A 19,690-nucleotide genomic window follows, 5' to 3' on the forward strand; every position below is an offset into this window, starting at 1 on the left:
AGATATTTAGAGGTAAAAATAAAGAGTTGTCAAAGCAATAGTTCCAAAATCTAGATTAATTTATATTTCTGGATAATAAGAAGTGTCGCCTAAATAACTATGGTGATAGGTGCTATATAAAAAACAGATAGAGTTGTCTGGATTCATTTATAATTGCATTTGAAAGGATGGGTAAAGCTGGCATAGGAAATCCCATCCAAAATTGAAATTCTAGCCTGCTTAATTCAATTCTTCCTCTCCCTCATTTCTTCTAGTAATAGCACATATACATTTATACAAGGTATTCGAATGATGTTCTAACATCCTGGAAAACAGTGAAATAATTCAAATCAAATGTTTGCAGCTACAAAATGTTGCTTCTATGAAATGAAAACATAAAATATATGCAGTTTTCCCCTGGCAGTTTATTATGGTATGAAGAAAAAACATTCTGTGCTTGAAGCTGACGTTATATTACAAATGTATTGCAAAGTATGATGTGACTATTAAAATATGATTACACAAAGTATGAACATTTTAAGAAGTTTACAGTACAGTGGATCTTTTATAAACAGACTTAAATATACATATGACAATAGTAGCTGACAAAAACATCAAAAAATTAACTATTAATGTTGATAGACTTTTCCCCGTGGAAAAAAAACAAGTCTCACGTTAAAAACAGAAAATTATGAAAAGCTTGAAACCAGGAACAAATCACCTGTACACTACAAATATACATGGCAGAGGTGTGCAAACCAGAACTATTGTGTCATTGGATAATACCTCCATACAGAGGCTTTACAATGTTTGGCTGATGTTTGCTCTTCAGGTGTCACTCATTTCACACCATAATTCTTCAATTGGTTGCAATCTATAGTCACGTAGTCTGTGTTAACAGTTGTACTATGATGAGTATATACTCAGTACTAGACAGTTAATGCATTCAACGCTCTCATCAACATATGGAGGAAGTGTATCCTGACTGAAAACTTTGCTGCAATCGGGTATCTGCGGGTGGATCCCTCCACCTGCATGAAGCCCTGATGGGATCCACTCACAAGGATCGGTTTGCAGGATGGGTGCTCTGAATAGGTTGACAGTTTAAAAAAAAAAACGCAACTCCTCAATCTTCCTTCTTGACAAGGGAGATAAATTACCACATTTGCTTCCTGTTTAGCCAGTTTGCACGGATACCCCTAGATCATGTGTTAAGTTATGTCAAAAACATAAGTATTTTATGCTGTAATACACAGTATTACTGAAACTAACAATATTATTTGCATATTTATAACAAGGTATAATGAATTTCCTATAATAAAACAAAAAATGTATGCTATAGATCTATTTACAAGCAGTCCAGAAAAGAAGTATAAATACTTCTATATTTAATGTTTAGGAAAACATAATTTATAAAATATTCAAATATATACAGTCATCTGAAAAACTGCCAATATTAAACTTTGATGCAGACAAAGAATTGGCCGTGTCCGTTCATTCGGTATTGAAAGAGGAGGCAATTTTTGTTGGTTTGTTTTTACTTTGAAAAGTCATACTTAAGTTATTTACAAGTCAGTCTGCTTCCCTATGAGCTAAACATGTCCGGAGCTTTGAGCGTGCTGTCCCAAAATGTCGTCTATCATTGTCAAATTGTTCAACCAGTCTTCATCATTATTGCTACTGTTCTTCATAAGGGAGTCTATGAAGTCAGTCTCGCTGCAGTTTCCAGGCAAGATCGAATTGCTCTGTTGTGGCACAAAGTCATACTGCGGCAGCTCGGAAGCAGTATTCATTCTGTTGAATGTTCCTGACAGCTGGCCTGCGGAGGGGTAACTTGGCGGGCAGAGTCCTTGAGCAGGATTGAGCTGGTTAAAACTGGACATGCCTTGTGGCATGGATTTCATAACATTCATAGCTGGCAATGGTCCTCTGGTTAAACCGTGTCTCAAGTTCTGATTATTCAGCGTGCTCAGGCTCTGGCCGGACTGTCCCAGGTTTAGTTTTTGTATCTGTCTGACCTGGACTCCAGGCGCAATCTGATTAGGCGGTGCTACAGCCTGGTGGGAAAACTGCTGACCTGGAATATTTGGTCTCACGTTCTGTTTGGAGACGAGGGGGTTACTGGAGAATTGCTGCATGCTGGTATCCATTTGGCTTTGATTTGGCATTCTTGAAACCCCAGTCGGTGTCCACATCTGAGCAGATGCATTGGGGTAGACAGTAGAAATTCTTGGCATACTAGGCTGTCTTAAGTGTTGCTGAGTTGCTGAGTGATTTGTTAAGGAACTGGAACTAAAGCTAGACAATGTCATTCCTGGCCGGACAGTAGGATGGCTGTGAACCGTTTGGCATCCTGAGTGCATGCCCAGAGAGGTTTGGTTTGGTCGCAGAGGGATGTTAAAATCGGAATTAGGTGGGAAAATCCCTTGCTGTTTCCCAGGATTATGCGGAATCATTACCATTGTCCCACTGTTCTGGGTAACAGAGGTTGGAGTCAGTCCGGAGCCCAAGGTGTTCTGAAGTATTCCCGGGTTGGATGGCATCATGCGGTGATTCAGTGGAGGAGCTGGCATGGACTGACCGCAGTCAGTAGGAATAGGTTGTGGTACTGCTGTATACAAAAAGAGGTAATATGTTAAACATTAAGGGCGCATTTATCCCTGAAACATGGCAGATTTTTAATAGGATGCTTTGCTTTAATTCCCCTCTTTCATTAAACAGGCCTCGCCACAGCATTCCTTGTCACAGAGTTACTACTTGAGTGATAAGAAAAGAGGAGAATGCCATGTTATGTGACAAAATGTAGAATGGTTTTCTTTCAGTGCAAAGTATCATTAAGAACCCTGCATTTTTAGTAGCACACACTTTCACTCCTTACCCTGAAACTGATTCATCTGTTGGGGCACAAATGAACTCCTCTGCTCAGACGCTACGCCCAGCATGGTTTGTTTCTGCTTCTCCTGGAAAACAAGAGAAAGAGTTGTCACGTTGCAGCCTCGCAAGGAACAAAAATAACAGCAGACATCTGAAGTGTGGCCAGTTGGACACTAACAACTACACACATAAGCTCTTCAGATGTGCATCCCAGACAGTTCATTTCAGTCAGGAACTTAATTGTTCACAAGCCCCTTCTTGCAAAGGTGTCCTCTAAATAGCACAGTCCAAGCAGGGGCTGCCTTAGGCAAAAATTGTGTAAGCAGGTCCACCTCTACAGGGGAACTGGAATGACATTGGGACCACTTTGTTCACCCACATGGGGGCTAGGGGGTTCTACCCCCAGCTCTCCTTGTTTCTGCTCAACTGGTGCCTGATTCAAAGCCCACTGGAGTCACTGGGAGTCTTTCCATTGTCCTCAGTGGATCAGGTTCTGTGTGCTGCAGGAATCTTTGGGTCTTCCCAGAATCCACTGGGCCAACTGTCTGGGCACATCCTTTGAAGCACCAGATTCTTGGGGGTGGAACTGAAAGGTGCTCACAGCATGTGAACGAACAGAAATGGGGCAGCCTTCAGGGGGCAGATTGACGCAGGAGACTGCTGGCGGCTGCGAGTGTGTTGGGAAGATGGCTCTACTCTCGTGTGTAGGCCAGATCTCCGTTTTAAACCAAAACCTACTGTGGGCCCACAGGGAGAACCCATGGGGAACTCCCTCCTTACCAAGATATTGCTGGCTCTGCCTAAAGTGAGCTGACTTGTATGCCGTGCACTTTTCCTTCTGTTTCAGAGGCACCTTCTCCAGCACAGCCTGCCCTGTGCTACTGGGAGCTCTGGCCACGTCCTTCCAAATGGTGCTGTGCTGTCTGCTCTGTGACAGCACATACAGTGCAGAGAGCACAGTGTGGACTGGAATGAGTGCCCCACAACACCAGCACAGACAGGCATGGGGCAGGTCAGGAGGGGGGCCATTTTGGTAGTGAGAAGGAGGCAAAAGCAGAGAGAGGAGGCAGACAGCCAGTAACTCCAGCTACCAAGTGCAGGACAGGCCTGGTGGGGAAATCTCAGCAAGGTTCCCTCATGGAGCTCCCGCTGCACTGTCCTCTTGGGGAGAGGGGTCTGATCGCCCCAAACCTGGCAGTTTCCTCAGGATCCATGGGAAGCCAGGGCCATGCACACAGAGGTTCTGTGCCTCCTCACTGCCTCTGATCCCTGGCAGCCCCTCCCACCCTGGCTCCCTGACAGCAAGGCTCCAACACAGCCTCTGCTGCCAGGGCTTCCCCGGCTCCTGGGAGGAGTGGCAAGCTCAGTGCAAAGGGGACTACAACCTGGGACTGGACCATCTACTGGGAGGAATCCCTATGGTGCTGGAGGGGGTGGGAATGAAGAGCATCCCCCTAACCCTGCCTCACTCACTCCTTAAGCCAGACCCCTCAGCATCTACCTTCTCTCCTAGCACAGACCCTGGACTGCAGGGGATGGAAACAGCAGCGTGGAGGTGGCCATGTTCCTCTTCCACAAAAACGTATTCTTATGTGTGTACACCCACACCCCCGTCCCCCACTGCAACTGGCGCTGGCCTCTCTCAGAGACAGAAGGCTGGACTCTCTGGACCGATAGTCAGACCCAGCCTGCAACGCTCTGCAACAGCCATTTCTTACGCAGCACTTCTCACTTTAACAGTGGCCACGTATACATTACAGGAGTCACGTAGGCACAGCAAGCCGAACCTGCATTAGCTGCCGTCTTATGATTTGCTGCTTCAGCAAATGGTTCCTCATCGTGTATCCGTTCACTGTAGTTGGTGCAGGCACCGAGCCGCCGCTTGGTACGGTGCCTGGCTCCTGAAGTCTGGTAACAATTCCAGGATTTTGATCCTGCCAAGAAAGATAAAAAAGAGAAAAAAAATCAGTCTCACCAGGGAGACACAACAGAAGCCATTGTCCCATCCACTGATGCCCCCCTGCAGACCAGTTGCTGTTCCATCCTGAATTGCATCTTCTGGATTTTTACAGAGACTGCACCATTGAATGGCGCACATTGTGGCTGTTGTAATGAGTAGCAGTGGACTGCTCTGACTTCAGAGTATCAACACAGGAAGAAACTGAGGGATCAAAGGTTAATCCAAAGTTCTTTGTTCCTGGCCCACAGCTAGGGGACTGATTCACTGGGATCAATGGAGTCACATGGGTGTATAACTGGCAGAAGGGATGTGAATCAAGCCCTACATTCTCCACTAATTCCCCAATGTGATGCTAACAGACAAAGGAAGAAGAGCTGGAGTAAAGCAGGAGCTAGTAGATATCGGACAGAAAGGAGACACACACTGCGGAAAACTTAGGAAAAGGAGAGCCAAGGTGATGCAGAGAACTGGGAGTGGGGGAGACCAGCATCAGGGGGGAAAGCTCCTGGTTAGGATGATCTGGAAACAAGGCAAGAACCTGAATATGCAGAGGAGGGAAGAGCAAGATTCCCAACTGGCATCAATCAGCGTTTACTCCACTGGAATCAATGAGCCAGATACCCAGCTGGTGGGAACTGGAATCGCTCCATTGTGGTCAATAATGGATCAGTGTCAATTTATGCCACCTGAGAAACTGACCCAAGACGAACAGAGGGGAAAATTCTAAAGCCCATCATAACAGCACCCCAAAGATTCTGGGAGCAGAACCTGAAAGGAAGAGGAAGTCAGAAACATTTAAGCCAAAACATCTTACAGAGGTAGCATGTAATTAGGGGAAGAAAAATAAGTGATAAAGCCACGTCTTCAGTGAAGAAGAGGAAGAGCAGGGAAATACTCCAGCAAACTCTATACCCAGGCACAGTAGCTACCAGTATAGTCCCCATTTTAACATCCAGCTTTTACATTATTTATGATGCTTTGTTATTATTGGCAGAAAGAATTATGTACATTATATCCAGCATTCTTAACCAGGCCATGTTTCCTTTGTTTTCAGAATGGAAGCCCACATCCTTTGTCTGAGAATCAATGCTATCAGAAGATAAGCAAGAAGAAAATGGTTGTTGCCTTTTGACATCTGACAATGAGAATCATGCTAAAATGGAGCAAACAGGATACCAGCAATGGTTTGGAGTGACCAGAAGGAGACGTTGGAGGGTGTTTGTCAAAAGCCAGGCTGTCAGAGCAGGAACGCCTTTCGCGATGGTTTCACTATAAGAGATTGCCCCGGTCATTCGGAGATGTATACTTTTTTAAAAATAGGAGCGATTACCAAGAAGGTCACTGAAATTACTCACTTTTATGGTGCCTCCTTTTGTTGCAGCACTTAGGTCTATTATGCAAAACCACAATTGATGAAATGTAAATGCCTGTGAGATAATTCACCAAAAGACACAAACCTGCAACTCATCACTGAACTCATTATCATTCCTATTCATGGGCAGTCTCACAAGACCAGACATTATTACCACTGCTCTGCTTACAATCCTACTGGACACTATTCCTTTTCTCTCCTCCCTCCCACAGAAGGAGAAGGAGGGGAAGAGAAGTAAATATGATTTACTTCTGATGTAAATACAAAAGTTCATGTAAAGCTAGTGTTTTGCTTTCATGTCAGATATTATTCTGCAGCCATAGTTAAGCTTTGAATAATATGGATTGCCTCTAGGGTAATATTTGAAAGAGCAGGCATTCAGTTTGTGTACTCTGCACATGAAAGACACTGAAATGTTCATATCACTAAAATCCCTGCCATCTACCCAATTTCCTCCCAACTTGTCTTGTTGCGTGCAGAGGGTCTGTGCTTACTGAAGCAAACGAGTTTAGTGCAAGGACAATCATTCTGTTTCGCTCAGGGCTATTGCATTAACAAGTCATAACATTAAAGTCGTCTTCTTCTTCTTCTTTTGTTTTTTTTAACTAATCGTGTCCACCTCATTCTAATTTATCCAAAACCTAATTAAGAAAATAATGTTGTTTTTTTCCATATTATTAATGGTAAAGAAGGGGAAATCACATTACTAATTGCAGCTCTTCGGCTGCAGCAGAATGGCCTAACAATATGGGATTTTGCTGGAAGAAGGACAATCAGCCAAGTTCATTTGCAAATACCCAGAATAGGTTCCTACATTTGGGAGAAGTGTTGCATAACATTTAATTAGCCACTAAAGAAAAATAATATATATGCACATTTTTGCTTGGGGGAAAATTAGGCCAAAAAAAAAAGGTGGGGGGGGGGTGGAAACAAGGAAGGAATTCAAAGTCTTTCATTTTATAGTTCATGTTTAGGATGAGCAAAAAAACAAAAACAAAACACCTCTTATTTTCACCACTAGTGGGAACTACTGCATTCCCTTACAGTAGAAAATAACCATGTAAGTGTCATGACTAAGAATAGCTCTTGCATGTGGTCTAAAGGATGCTGCTATCTGTATCAAAGGTTAATGAACTTTAAACATTTTTCCTTTTCATCACTCCCCAAGAAAAATCACTTCCCATGCTAAGGCCAAGCCAAACAAGCCACAGCCTGAACTGGTCCATGCTTTGGGCTATCCCATTTTAAATTTCAGGAAGATAGCATCTCGGGTAGGATTTGAATTTCAAAGCCAGAGACCACAGCTCTGGGTGTTCACACATCTAGGGGTGCGTTTAGTTACTTGTGGGCTACATCCAAAGATATGAATGCCTGGTGTGCAGTCATTGAATTCCTCTTGTGTTTTTCGTAATACATCACAGCTTCTCTCTCTCACTCCAAAACTCAAATTAAAACATCGAATCAACAGAATTTTTAACCAAATAGCACATTATAAGGAGCCTGGAAATGTTGAAAGCATGTGGTTCTGTTGCTAGGCAAACTGTCACACAGCAGTTTCAGAGCTCTACAGTACTCAGTGGGCTTTCCAATTTGGCCATTTATGTTGGAGATGGGATTGGTGCTCTGAGTGGGTGGATAGAGACCCAGCATCAGGTGCTTGTGTTGGGAGTTAGGCAGCAAGAGTCAGAGCAGTTTTCAGGAGTGTGTATGCTTAGTATCCATGCTCAGGTTCAACCATTACACCTGTGGGAGAAAACCCTGCTCTTTGTGTACACCAGTGATGGGTCAGATGCATCACTGGCCATTCACAAGCATAAACAGCATATGCAGTGACTCACTGTTAGAAATGTACATATGCACACACAGCACAGGTGATTCCTGGGACTGAGTGTGCAGTCACAGCAATTATGGCTCTGATCCAGCAAAGCATTTACCCGTGTGCTTAACTCAAAGGCCATGAATAGTCCCACTAGAGATGACTTTCAGAGTAGCAGCCGTGTTAGTCTGTATCCGCAAAAAGAAAAGGAGGACTTGTGGCACCTTAGAGACTAACATCCGATGAAGTGAGCTGTAGCTCACGAAAGCTTCTGCTCAAATAAATTTATTAGTCTCTAAGGTGCCACAAGTCCGCCTTTTCTTTTTACTAGACACTACGCGCGTGCTGAAAGTTAAGCACATGCTTAAGTACTTGGCTGGATTTGGGCCCACGTTTACAAGCCATGCACATTCACACTTCTAAAAACCTGGCTTCCAGTTGCAGTAAGTGCACACGCAAATTCGTTGTGTCAACAACATGACCGCATTTCTGAAACTCCAGCTCTTTGTTGTTCATCCAGTAATCACACACGTGTTCACTTAGGTGAGAATCTGGAAAGTTACAGTCCTTAATTCTTCATGAGTCTTCATTAACAAACAGGACTTCCCCAATGTCATCTTGAGGGGGTTAGTCACCCTGGATGGGCAGGCAAGAATCCCATTAACCTTAATCTAAAGTAATCACTGTTTTTTTAAAAAACAGTTGAAAAGCACCAGTCTCATTCATCATTCCTATATTTTCCCATCTGCTCTTAAGGTGGAACTCTAAGGAATAGAGCATAAAGCAACTTCAATTTTAAAATGCACTAAGTTAAGACCAGAGCTATTGAAGATTTACAATATATTTTAGAAGGGGACTGCAAACTGCCGGACAAAGTCATTGAAAACATCAAGAAGACAGTGACCTGCAGAAGAGTGGCTCTCGGAAAGGCACATTTACTTTACAAGACATAAGCTGCCAGTGGAGACCACTAAGCATTATATTACAGACCCTCACAATAAAGCTAAGTCATGTGAATTTGAGCAGTTAACAGATGGACTAATCAGAACGGAATTCTTTGTGGTTAACAGATAACCAGGTCAAAGCAGGGTTATTGTGAGAAATAGACTCAGCTTTGCAAAGAACAGTGGGTATTTGCTAGTGAAAACTGTGCATCTCAAACGAAAGTAACAAGCAGTAGAAGAACTGAAGTGCATCTGATTAAAAATGCATACAGTGACTGAGCTTTAAAAGTATCTTCCTTTTTGAAAGACACTGCCAGTTTGAGAAATAGTCCCTTTACTTTAAATGGGGCTCACAGCTGAATCCAGTAATTACAGGTCTCAAAACAGAAGTAAATGTTTAAGTGCAACCACTGTACCAAAGAATAAGGACAAAATGCAAAGGTAAACAGGCAGCACACATCAGACTTCTTCACTCTTAATATGGGGGGGGAGATAAAAATGTTAGTGCCAACATCTAACAAGCTTTCTGAGCCAAGACAATTAATGCTGAAGTAGTTACAAACAAGCTATATTCTAACAAACTAGGATAGAAGAGATACTGCAACAAAACTCCTCAACAGTTCTATTTCTGGCTCTGCTACTGACTCACTGCAAAGCCTGGGCTAATCAGACAACCTCTACGGGTATGTCTACATTGCAATTATACACCCACGGCTGGCCCATGCCAGCTGACTTGGGCTCCTGGGTCTTGGGCTAAGGGGGTGTTTAACTGCAGGGTCCTAGAGCCCAGGCTCCAGCCTAAGCCTGAATGTCTACACCGCAATGAAACAGCCCCTGAGCCCAAGCCCTGCGAGCCTGAGTCAGCTGGCATGGGCCAGCAGTGGGTGTTTAACTGCAGTGTAGACATACCCTATGTGCCCAGTTCACATGTCTGTAAAATGGGAAGAATGAGGCTTTCCTACCTTGCAGGGTATCGTGAAGCTTCATTAAGTCATTTATGGACAGCATTTGGAGGGGTGAGCTCACAGACTTTAAGATCAGAAGGGACCATCATGGCATCTAGCCTGACCTACACAGGTAAGAGTTTTCTTCTGTACAGGGAACATGTAGATGTGTGCTGGCCTCAGACAGCAGCCTCACTGTATCCTTGTGCTCCCACATCTGTCTGTCTGTCTGTCTTGTAAGTTCTCTGAGGCAGTGACTGTCTTTTTGTTCTGTGGCTGTACAGCTCCTACAAAGGGCCCAGATCTGTGACTTGGGCTCCTAGGCACTCTGGCAATATTACTATATTAGAAAGATCCCGCTGTTCCATGCATCAAACTATACTGCAATGAGAGTTGCCTGTTCGGCTCAGTTGCAGGATCCAGAAAGAATCCACACATGGTGTTCCCTCCGCCTGGCATTCTTGAGAGGCTGCATAACAGGAGGAGGGTGGAGACATGCACATGGTTAAAAAAGGAAAATCCCTGGTGCAAGCCTTTACTAAGCAGCTGCTATCAATGCATCCGTAAGTTTTAATCTAAATGGATATTAAAAGGTGAAAATATTTGGGTTGAGATGTGGCTACCTTAGTACAAACAACCTCCTTTCTCCCCCCGCCTCCCCAAAGCCCCCCATGCATTGACAGAATTTTCATGTTACATGACTTAAAGCTGATGTTATAACAGGCCATGACTGTTTACATTAAATCAGCATGCACAGATTATAGACCCTATTTGTTGTCTTTAATATGACTTTACATTTGCTCTTTGGGGAAAGATTTCTTCCTTTCCTTCCCCTTCTTCTTCTCCACCCCCACTCCCACCCTGATTCTACCTCCACTTCTAAGATGCACTTCAAGATAAAACTGATCCTTTTAGTTCAGACCTCTTCTGAAGCTCCCCCCCCCCATCCTCTTTCTGGTTTGTTTGTTTTAACACAATATACAAGCATTGATAAAACAAACTGTGTAGCTCAGTGGGTCTTTTCTTTTTTCATCTTCCAGCCGTTTAGTTGATATACAACCATGTGAAATACTATCAGACTCAAGTTTCTAGGCTTATCTCAGGGGCTGTCAGTCAGGAATAAGCTTTGTTTGAAGACTGTAAGTGATCCACTGGTATACAGTTTTGTAAAAAAAGAGGGGGAAATTTTCTTTTAAGGTCTTTCTTCTGTTCTTATGGCACTGGCATGCTCAGCATCACACAAAGTTAACCCTCCTTGTTTGATGGAAGCAATGACAAGATCACTAAACCTGGTTGGCAACTACACCCGGGACTGTTTTGGCCAAGTAAAATAGAAAATACGCTCATCTCCTTATAGCTGCTCTTACGTTGCATGCTGCTCAAAAGAGAAATATCCATAATTCTGTTTCTAAATGCATCCAGGCTTTTAACAGGATGGAAATTCAGCCCAACTCCCACTTCCAAAAACAATTAATCAAATGAGTGAAAACTTTAATGCAAGGATTTTGCCACATTTTTTTCCCCAGCTGGTTTTATTCAGCTGAACAAAGCAAAAAAGATATCTAAAACCTACGGTAAGTTACTGCATTGGTTGTTTTACTTCATACAAAGCAAAATGCATGCTTTATCAGGCCTACCTTAGAACATGCTAATAGGGGTTTTTAATGAACATGATATTGGTAGTAGGAAGGAGCACAGGAGACTGGTTCAGGAGTACGATCAGCTTTCCACTTACTAGACAGGTGGAATACGCAATGTAAGTGGGGATGCATAAACCCCAGGACAGTGCAGTGCACTACAGTGTAAGCAAGCCTTAGAGTAGGAGTGGCCCCGGTACCATCAAAAGTGACTCCCTGCCTTCCAGGAGGGGCTGGAGTAGACTGCAAATCACACCCTTGGTACAGGCATCCCCTACTGGCAGACTGCAAGAGCATCATTAATGGCAACCATGGAAGAGGATCTTCTGCACTCCACCTCCCCAAGTGAAGGGCAGCAGCAGGATCGGAGATGCACTCTTATGGAAGCACCCAGGAAATCAGAATGGTAGGAAAGGCTCTGCCGCAGTCCCGATCCCAGGGCGTCCTTAGCACACGAACATTGTTCCACGCTGGCTGCTCCATTCAAGGCCAGAATTCTAAGAGTCTTACTCATTTTGAGCAGGGTCTTTTGGTCACTACACTTTCTAATACATTCACCTGCCTTAGTTACACACATACACTTCCTGCACGTCTCTATTCCATACAGGCAAAGTCCAAAACGGAATTCTCTGCAAAGAATAAAATATTTATATTTGGCTTGTTTCAGCTGTCATGAGTCTCCAACCCTTGACAATGCACTCTGTTTCCCACTGCGGGCAGCTTGCCTAGCAATTCAGTGAGATAATCTAAAACTGTATTTATCTCGCCCAATTTTGGCTAGTAGTCCCTTTCTGACCGCCTCTACAAGCTTGCGCTAGCCCCAATGACAAACTGCAATGGCTCGCGTCTATAAAATACAGTCTGAGTCAAGGAATCTGTGTGTGATGTCAAGGCGCTCTCTCTAACAGAGGTGTTGATGAGGTTCACAGGAGTCAGTGTAGGTGAATGCACAAGAGGAGCAGCCACAGAAGAAAGCGGCAGCTAGATGCTGAATATATATATTAAATAGTTGGGGGAGGGGGTGGGAAGGATCAGATGAAATAACCATGCGAGGTTTGGCTCAAACATGGCAAAAGTCAGGAAATTCAGTGTTAAGGGGGCAATTTAGCCCTTTACCTGCCCAATTCTGGAGATCTCTGCCATTTTTATATACTTGGACCAAATCAAGATGGAGTGGGTTAAAACAGGGGTTCTTTTTCTTTCTGAGGCCCCCCCACCACCAACATGCTATAAAAACTCCACGGCCCACCTGTGTCACAAAAACTGTTTTTTGCATATAAAAGCCAGGGCCGACATTAGGGGGTAGCAAGCAGGGCAATTGCCCAAGGCCCCACACTACAGGGGCCCCTGGGAAGCTACATTGCTCAGGCTTCAGCTTCAGCCCCAGGTGGGTTTTCTGCCCTGGGCCCCAGTGAGTCTAATGCTGGTCCTGATTCGTAGACCCCCTGAAACCTGCTCGTGGCCCCCCAAGGGGCCCCGATCCCTAGTTGAGAACCACTGGGTTAGAAGAAAGAGTTTTTGAATTGCTCCATTTTTTAAGTTAATGTTTTTTTAAATATATAATATAGATTATGCACATGAGCAGCAATCACTTTTTCACTGTTAAATCTCTTACGTGCTTTCATCCCTTCCTGCCAAACCAGAGTACCTAAAACTCCCAGATCAAGTCATCGGTCCAATCAAGTTCCAAATGCTCCTCAACTTAAAAAAACCACAACAATAAATGTTGGGCTAAAACAATTGATAATGCAAAGTCACAGCCAAGGTGCTAACATCTAAAAATAGAAAAAAATATGTTAAGGCACCCTTGACTATTAGTGTACACAGTGCCACTAATTAAAAAAAATCAAGAGAAATATGTATTTAGACACCCAGAGCTGAAATGCTATAACCAAGTCAACGCAATCTCCCCTTCAAAATTCCTTTCCCCCTTCCGTTCAGATTGTATTTGCAAACTGGAGAGGGCTCATTTTTTTCTTGTGTCATTTCATTATTACAGAGTTGAGATCACTAGCCATCTGCAGCTTCATTTCATCAAGCTCTGATTTGTCCTTGGAGCAAGGTCATTTGGGACAAGAACATAAAATGCCGCTTTCCACTACTGACAGTTCTTTATGCCTTCCTGTAAATATCCCCACTAATTTTAAATAATTTCACCACTTCAGACTTTTCCCCCACCTCCAAACAGGCTGATGTACAAATACATGAACAAGGATCTCATTATTTAACCACTGCATGACACACTCTAAAAGCAATTAATGGTGTTTATTTGTAGATAACTGAAGCATTTCAAGCTATAGCTCAGGAATCCTTGGTAGCTTCACGTGACTTGTAGGATATTATCTATGGGTCAGGAATTGGGACCCCCCATTCAGCATTAGCATATGCTTGGAGCACCTCCATATTCCATCAAGTAGACCCTCCCATTCCACAAATACACAACTCCCCTTCTCCCCCCCAGTCAATGCACAAAAATTACCAGATGCATAATATATCCCTATGGTGGGTGCAGTGCTAACAAAGCATCACTGGGTGAATATAGGTTAGTTTATTGAAATAAAGAGACTGAGAAGGAAGATTTTCAGATTCATAACAGAAAATTCCAAGCTAAAAATTAATAGGAAATTAACATGGATTTTTTTCTCAAATCAGATCTGATTTGCCACCAGTTCTGGGGCACCTTCTCATGAACAGAGACCACAGCTCTAAATCGCAAAACCACACAGGGCAAATTAATGTAACAGTCCTGATCAGTACAAGTCATAAAGCAACAGAGAGTAATTAAATAATGGGGGAATCAGCACTAGCTCTTGGGGTCTTAATTCCTAGCTCCCGATAGCATACACTGGCATCAGCACACCGACGGGTGCAGATTGTGATCTCACACTCGCAGTGAGTATCGCTGTGTATCTGGGAATTTCTGCCATCGGGCCTGTGTACTGGATTCTGAGATATGTTCTGATGTGCATGACAATCTGGCTCAAAAAGACTATTTTGATCCCTTACCTGTCTGGCTTTCTGTAACCAGTAAGTCTGCCAGTAAATACATGCATACTATGCAGGCTTGGTTTGAAACTTTGGCCTGCAATTACACATGTGTGCAAATACCACGATTATGTGCACAAGTGTCTAACTGCTTTATTTGCATATGCAAATACCTTCTGGATCTACAAGTGGAGGATCTGCTCATGCAAATATATGCATGCATAATGTCAGAGGCAAGGTTTGAAAATCTGTTCAACTACACACTGGCTGCAATTTTTCAGCAATACCTAAGGGAATTAGACACTCAGTTGCCATTATAATTCAATGGGTGTCAGATCCTTGACTGCTTTACTTAACTTTGAAAATTCTACCCCAAACCATTTTTTCCTTTATTTTACAAGTCTAAACAAAGCTTCTCCTTATGCAAAGCCCCCCTTCACACTGTCCCTGTGGTGGAGTCCCGAGTTGTTGTAGCTGGCACACAGAGGGCATGGCAGCGGGCATGCTAGGTGTGTGGCCCGGACACGCTGCACTCCAGTGATCTGCTGGAGCTGGCATAAAGGCTACTAGGCCATTACAAGTTGGAAGACAATTATCCTATTTGGGGACACTGAAGAATGGACAGATTAAGTGATTTGTCCAAGGTCACACAAGGAATCTGTGCCATAGTTGGGAACTCCTGAGTCCTGGTCCAGTTACTTAACCACGAGGCCAGCCTGGCTACAGAAAAGAATGTGCCATGGACCAGACACTGAGCAAACCAGCCTTTGAAGATGCTTTATGGCGGAGCAAACCTGCCTAAGTTGAGACATTTGGCCTGAAACTCAAGCTTCCGTTGGTCTACGCCCCTTCCTGCTCAACCTCCAAAGTCTCAGGTCTTATGGCAGTGCTGCTGTCATGGCTTCCAACCACCAATGAAAATTGGACTTGAGGGCTTAAGAGACGTAGGTGTCTTTATATATTTAAAAAACCCAAAGGGTCAAATTTTCCAAGTGATACAGAAAACTCAAGGGTCTTGGGAAGGCTGTTGAGATTTCCATCTTCCATTTGAGGCATGGACATTGCTGAGCCACTGCAAGTGCTTTTTTCACAAAAGGACCTCGCACTCAACAGTTAACTTTCCTTTGTTCGCATACAAATGATTAAGGTTAGACGCTTGCCTGGTGACATCACCATAGCTTAAACATGCTGGATATGGTCCAGGGAACCAAAGTTATTGCTGACCCCATAGTTACTGATCCGCTTTGCAAGTATCTGATGTCTGCTCTCACTTTATGAATTATTTAATGGGTTAAAGATTGATCAGATCTTCTTTATGCAATGTACGGCTATGCAGTGGGCAGAAGGACGTAAACATGCATTAACAAGGTTAAAGTCATATACTGTAACTACCCTGTCTGTTTTCAGCTTGCAGCTTTATTGACTTAATCGTACTGCCACTGCAGCCAACAAATCATTAAATCCATTCCATTCTTTTGCTGGTTACCAGCCACAAAAACAGAGGCAGGCAAAGGCTAAGCAAATCTCGAGAGGGGGTGGAAGGGAGAGGTGGGTGGAGGCCGAGTGGGAAAGAGAGAGAGAGAGAGAACAGTGGGATCACTATGGAATTCTGGCCTGTCCCTGGAAGCACAAAGAAGCCAAATCTGTCTTTATGGACTAAGTGGTCTCATGGTTTAAAGTGACACACTCATTTGTTCCTGTTTTGCAATGATTAAAAAAAAAAAAAAAGCAAACTGAGCTTCCGTGCCGCTGTAACGTTTTAGCTGTGCATGCATATGTGACAGAGAGCGAGCGAGCACGCACACGCAGTATACACTTCTGTAAACAAATGAAAGGGTCAGAAAAGATCATATCTGTGCACATGCCGTACCTCAAGAGGTCTCAGAGTCCTGCGTCACACATACTGCTAATCTGCAGTGAAATGCAGGCCTGATTAAGAGTTCAGCATGCAAGAAAAATATCATGTGCATTTAAATAAGTCCCAAGCTCCCCCTGTCCCCCAGCTGCCTTCTGTGAGTAACGATGACCACTGCGGGAAAAGAAGAAATATCTTGATTTCAGGCTTTAGTAAGAACTGTAACCCTTAAATCTGCAGTCAAAAGCCTGAATTTTCAAATCAGTGTTTCTAATGGTAAACTAGATAAGCCAAACCCACATTTAGGTGCCTAAATGTAAGTGCCTTGATTTTCATGAGTGCTAAACACCACAGAAGCCAATGGGAGGAGCAGGTGCTCAGCACCTGTGCAAAATCAGGCCACTTTTTAGGAACTTAATGGTAGGTACCCAGAAGTAAAAATATAGGCCTTACACTCTAACTTGTGTTTTTAAGTCCCAAGACATTTATTTGCTATTACTGCCTTCCCATTCACCTCTGGGTAATGGCAAGTGTTTTCTCCATCAGCCCAAGGGACAGGTGTCTGTTCTGAAAAATAGGAAGTTTGTGCCCGCTGTAGATTATAGATTCTTCCCAATGTCTTCCAAACATTACAGGGAGGCTATGTCTGATGGAGTTCAGTGTGAAACTCCTGTGGGCCTTAGGGCAGCAGGATGAGTTTGTGTCTTCTCTCTTTTAGAGAAGGCTACTTCTCTTTTTTTGTGGGCTTTCCCCTCACTGAAAGAGCCTACAAAGGAGATTCCCCTAAAGTAGAATGACTCACCCACAAGATTATATCCAAATAGATTCTGACTGTCCCTGTTCAGCTGCATGAGGAGGGAGAGGCCAATGAGTTTCCCTCTCTTACGCCCTGCATACAGGCTGGCCATCATCTCCCTAGAAGAATAAACCTGTTCCTATTAAGTGCCATTCCCTCCTCCTGCCCCACCTCACTCATGTATACTGACTGCACTGTTCTGACGTGTGCACCCTGTCAGGAGATATAGAATCACAGAACTTTTTAAAGAGCAGTCCCTTTTTAAAGACCAAAGGTAGTTAAAGTTATTTTCTTTAGACACAAACAGGCTTCATCACAGTTTGCGTTCCAGCTTCGTTTCCTTGTTTACCATGGCATGTGTGGAATCCTATAATGTGCAAAGAGACATCTAGTGGCTAAACTGTATACTGCAAATAAACAGATTATTACACTACCCACCAGTCAGCCAGCATTCCTTCTGGGAACACCAGCTATATGATGGTCCCAACCTGTGCCCCAGTAACTAGTCTGTGGGTATCTAGGGAAGAATTTTGCCCTGAGAGAGAAGCAGAATATGATGCATATAATCAGTGAGACAGGATACTCCTTTGATTCTTGACTATGACACCTAGACACTACAATGATGCATGCACTAGAAATATGGACATAATCTCCTTATTCCTCACAACAACACTGTGTGGTCGATACTGGGTCTATGTTGCTGAGGGAGAGAGGTGAAGTGACTTTCCCAAGGCTATGAAAGAAGGCAGGAGAGCCACAGCTGTCTATCTATCTAAGATACTTATGTGCCCGCCCCCATCACCACAGTATCTGAACGCCTCACTATCTTTAATGCGTTTGACCTCACATCACTCCTGTGAGGTAGGAAAGTGCTATCCATCCCCATTTTACAGATGGGGAACTGAGGCACAGAAAAGCTAAATGACTCACCCAAGAAGTCTGTGGCAGAACAGGGAATTGAACTCAGGTTGCTAAAGTCCTAGCCTAGTGCCCTAACCACAGAACCATCCTGCCCCTGAAATGGAACTCAGCAGTCCCTGGCTCCCAGTCTAGTAATCAGTGCTGTAGATCACGCTACTCTCTAAAATTTACTTTGGGTTTATCTTGCATACGAGAGTCCGGGTTTGTGGCTATGGTTTCGTGACTACAGACTCCACAGCTTCGACATGACTGTTTTTGCTAGCTGACGGCAGGATTTCAGCTCTCTTGGTCCAGCGTGTACTGTTACTCAAACAGTGGACGCTTGTGGGTCGGAGCGCTCAAAGTAAGTGCAACTGTGCTGAATGCTTGTATCTTCGGGCACCTTTTCACTCAACTGCAAACATCATCACAAGATACAAATGCAGGCGACGCTTCTGTTTGCCACATTCATTAAGCAGACAGACTGTTCCAAGGGTAAATGATGAACACGGTGATGTCTTAGGAACACACAGCCAGGAGTAACACACCAGGAGGGCTATTTATAATCCCCAATTCCAAAGCACTAAAATTTTATTTTTAAAATTTAGGCAGACTCGTGTTTGTAGATTTAAGCAACTCAGCTGGTGGGCTTAACCTGGTGCAGGCTTTTCATTCCACTGGGGTGGTCATTGGTGTGGGCTGGGAAGTTCATAGAAAGGGCTCAGCACACAGGGTCTTTTATCCAGCATGTTCCTGTGACCACAGTTACACTACTTAGTCAAGCTCCTGGGATGAAGTGAGGGATGGGGGTGGGGGACACACTGATCCCCCTCTTCTCTGCAATGAGCAGAGAGGAGATCCCCTTCTTCCCCACGGCTCCTCCCAGACTGCTGTGGTCAGTGCTCTCCTATCTGTTTCCCTTTACTTTAACCAATGGACAAGCTATTCCAAGGAATGCTAGTTGCCCTGAAATAGAATACAAGGGACAAACTCTGCCTGCGGATGCACACATGCTGAAATGCAGTGGAAGATGTGGGGTGGGGGAGGTGAGAGAGACACAGAAGGGGCAGAGTAGTTGAATTCCTTAAAATTACTCTGTCTTAGTCTCTCAACAACTAAGAACGCCCATACTGGGTCAGACCACAGGTCCATCTAGCCCAGTATCCACAGTGGCCAATGCCAGGTGCCCCAGAGGGAATGAACAGAACAAGGAATCATCAAGTGATTTATTCCCTGTCGCCCATTCCCAGCTCCTGGCAAACAGAGGCTAGGGACACTAGAGAGAAGGGGAGAGAGAGAGATGGCACAGGCATCAGAAGGAGTTAAAATGGGCCGTACAGTAAAGAGATCCTTTTTGTTTGTATATATCTTTAAGCAATGCACAGAAGTAGTCATTATACAGAAGGAGTCAAACTAGTTTAGAACTCCTGAAGTAAGGGCTTTTCCCAGCCTCAAAGGGCTAACCCTTTGCACAACTCTTTTGTCACTATCTGCATTTCATTCGGCTGCTCCCGTCAGTTATACCTCTTGTAAAGCAATTAGGAAACATTCAGAGCAGGAGTGACCCAACGCCAAGGAAGACTGGTTGTGCTGCAGTGTCACATCCTAAATCGTTAGGCATTTTGTTT

General features: G+C 44.0%; 1 protein-coding gene across 1 annotated transcript in view; it reads right to left on the minus strand.

Moving 5' to 3' along the window:
* Positions 1-242: 242 nt before the first annotated feature.
* MAMLD1 (mastermind like domain containing 1) overlaps positions 243-19,690 on the minus strand; it is a 95,775-nt gene continuing 76,327 nt past the window's right edge. Inside the window, exons 3-5 of the mRNA XM_077826957.1 lie at positions 4,641-4,787; positions 2,858-2,939; positions 243-2,590 (exon numbers count right to left, since the gene is read on the minus strand). Coding sequence (XP_077683083.1) covers positions 1,572-2,590; positions 2,858-2,939; positions 4,641-4,787 — 1,248 coding nt within the window. The 3' untranslated portion in view covers positions 243-1,571. The remainder of the gene's footprint in view (positions 2,591-2,857; positions 2,940-4,640; positions 4,788-19,690) is intronic.

The sequence above is a fragment of the Eretmochelys imbricata genome, chromosome 9, assembly GCF_965152235.1.
Source record: "Eretmochelys imbricata isolate rEreImb1 chromosome 9, rEreImb1.hap1, whole genome shotgun sequence".
Lineage (NCBI taxonomy): Eukaryota > Metazoa > Chordata > Testudines > Cheloniidae > Eretmochelys > Eretmochelys imbricata.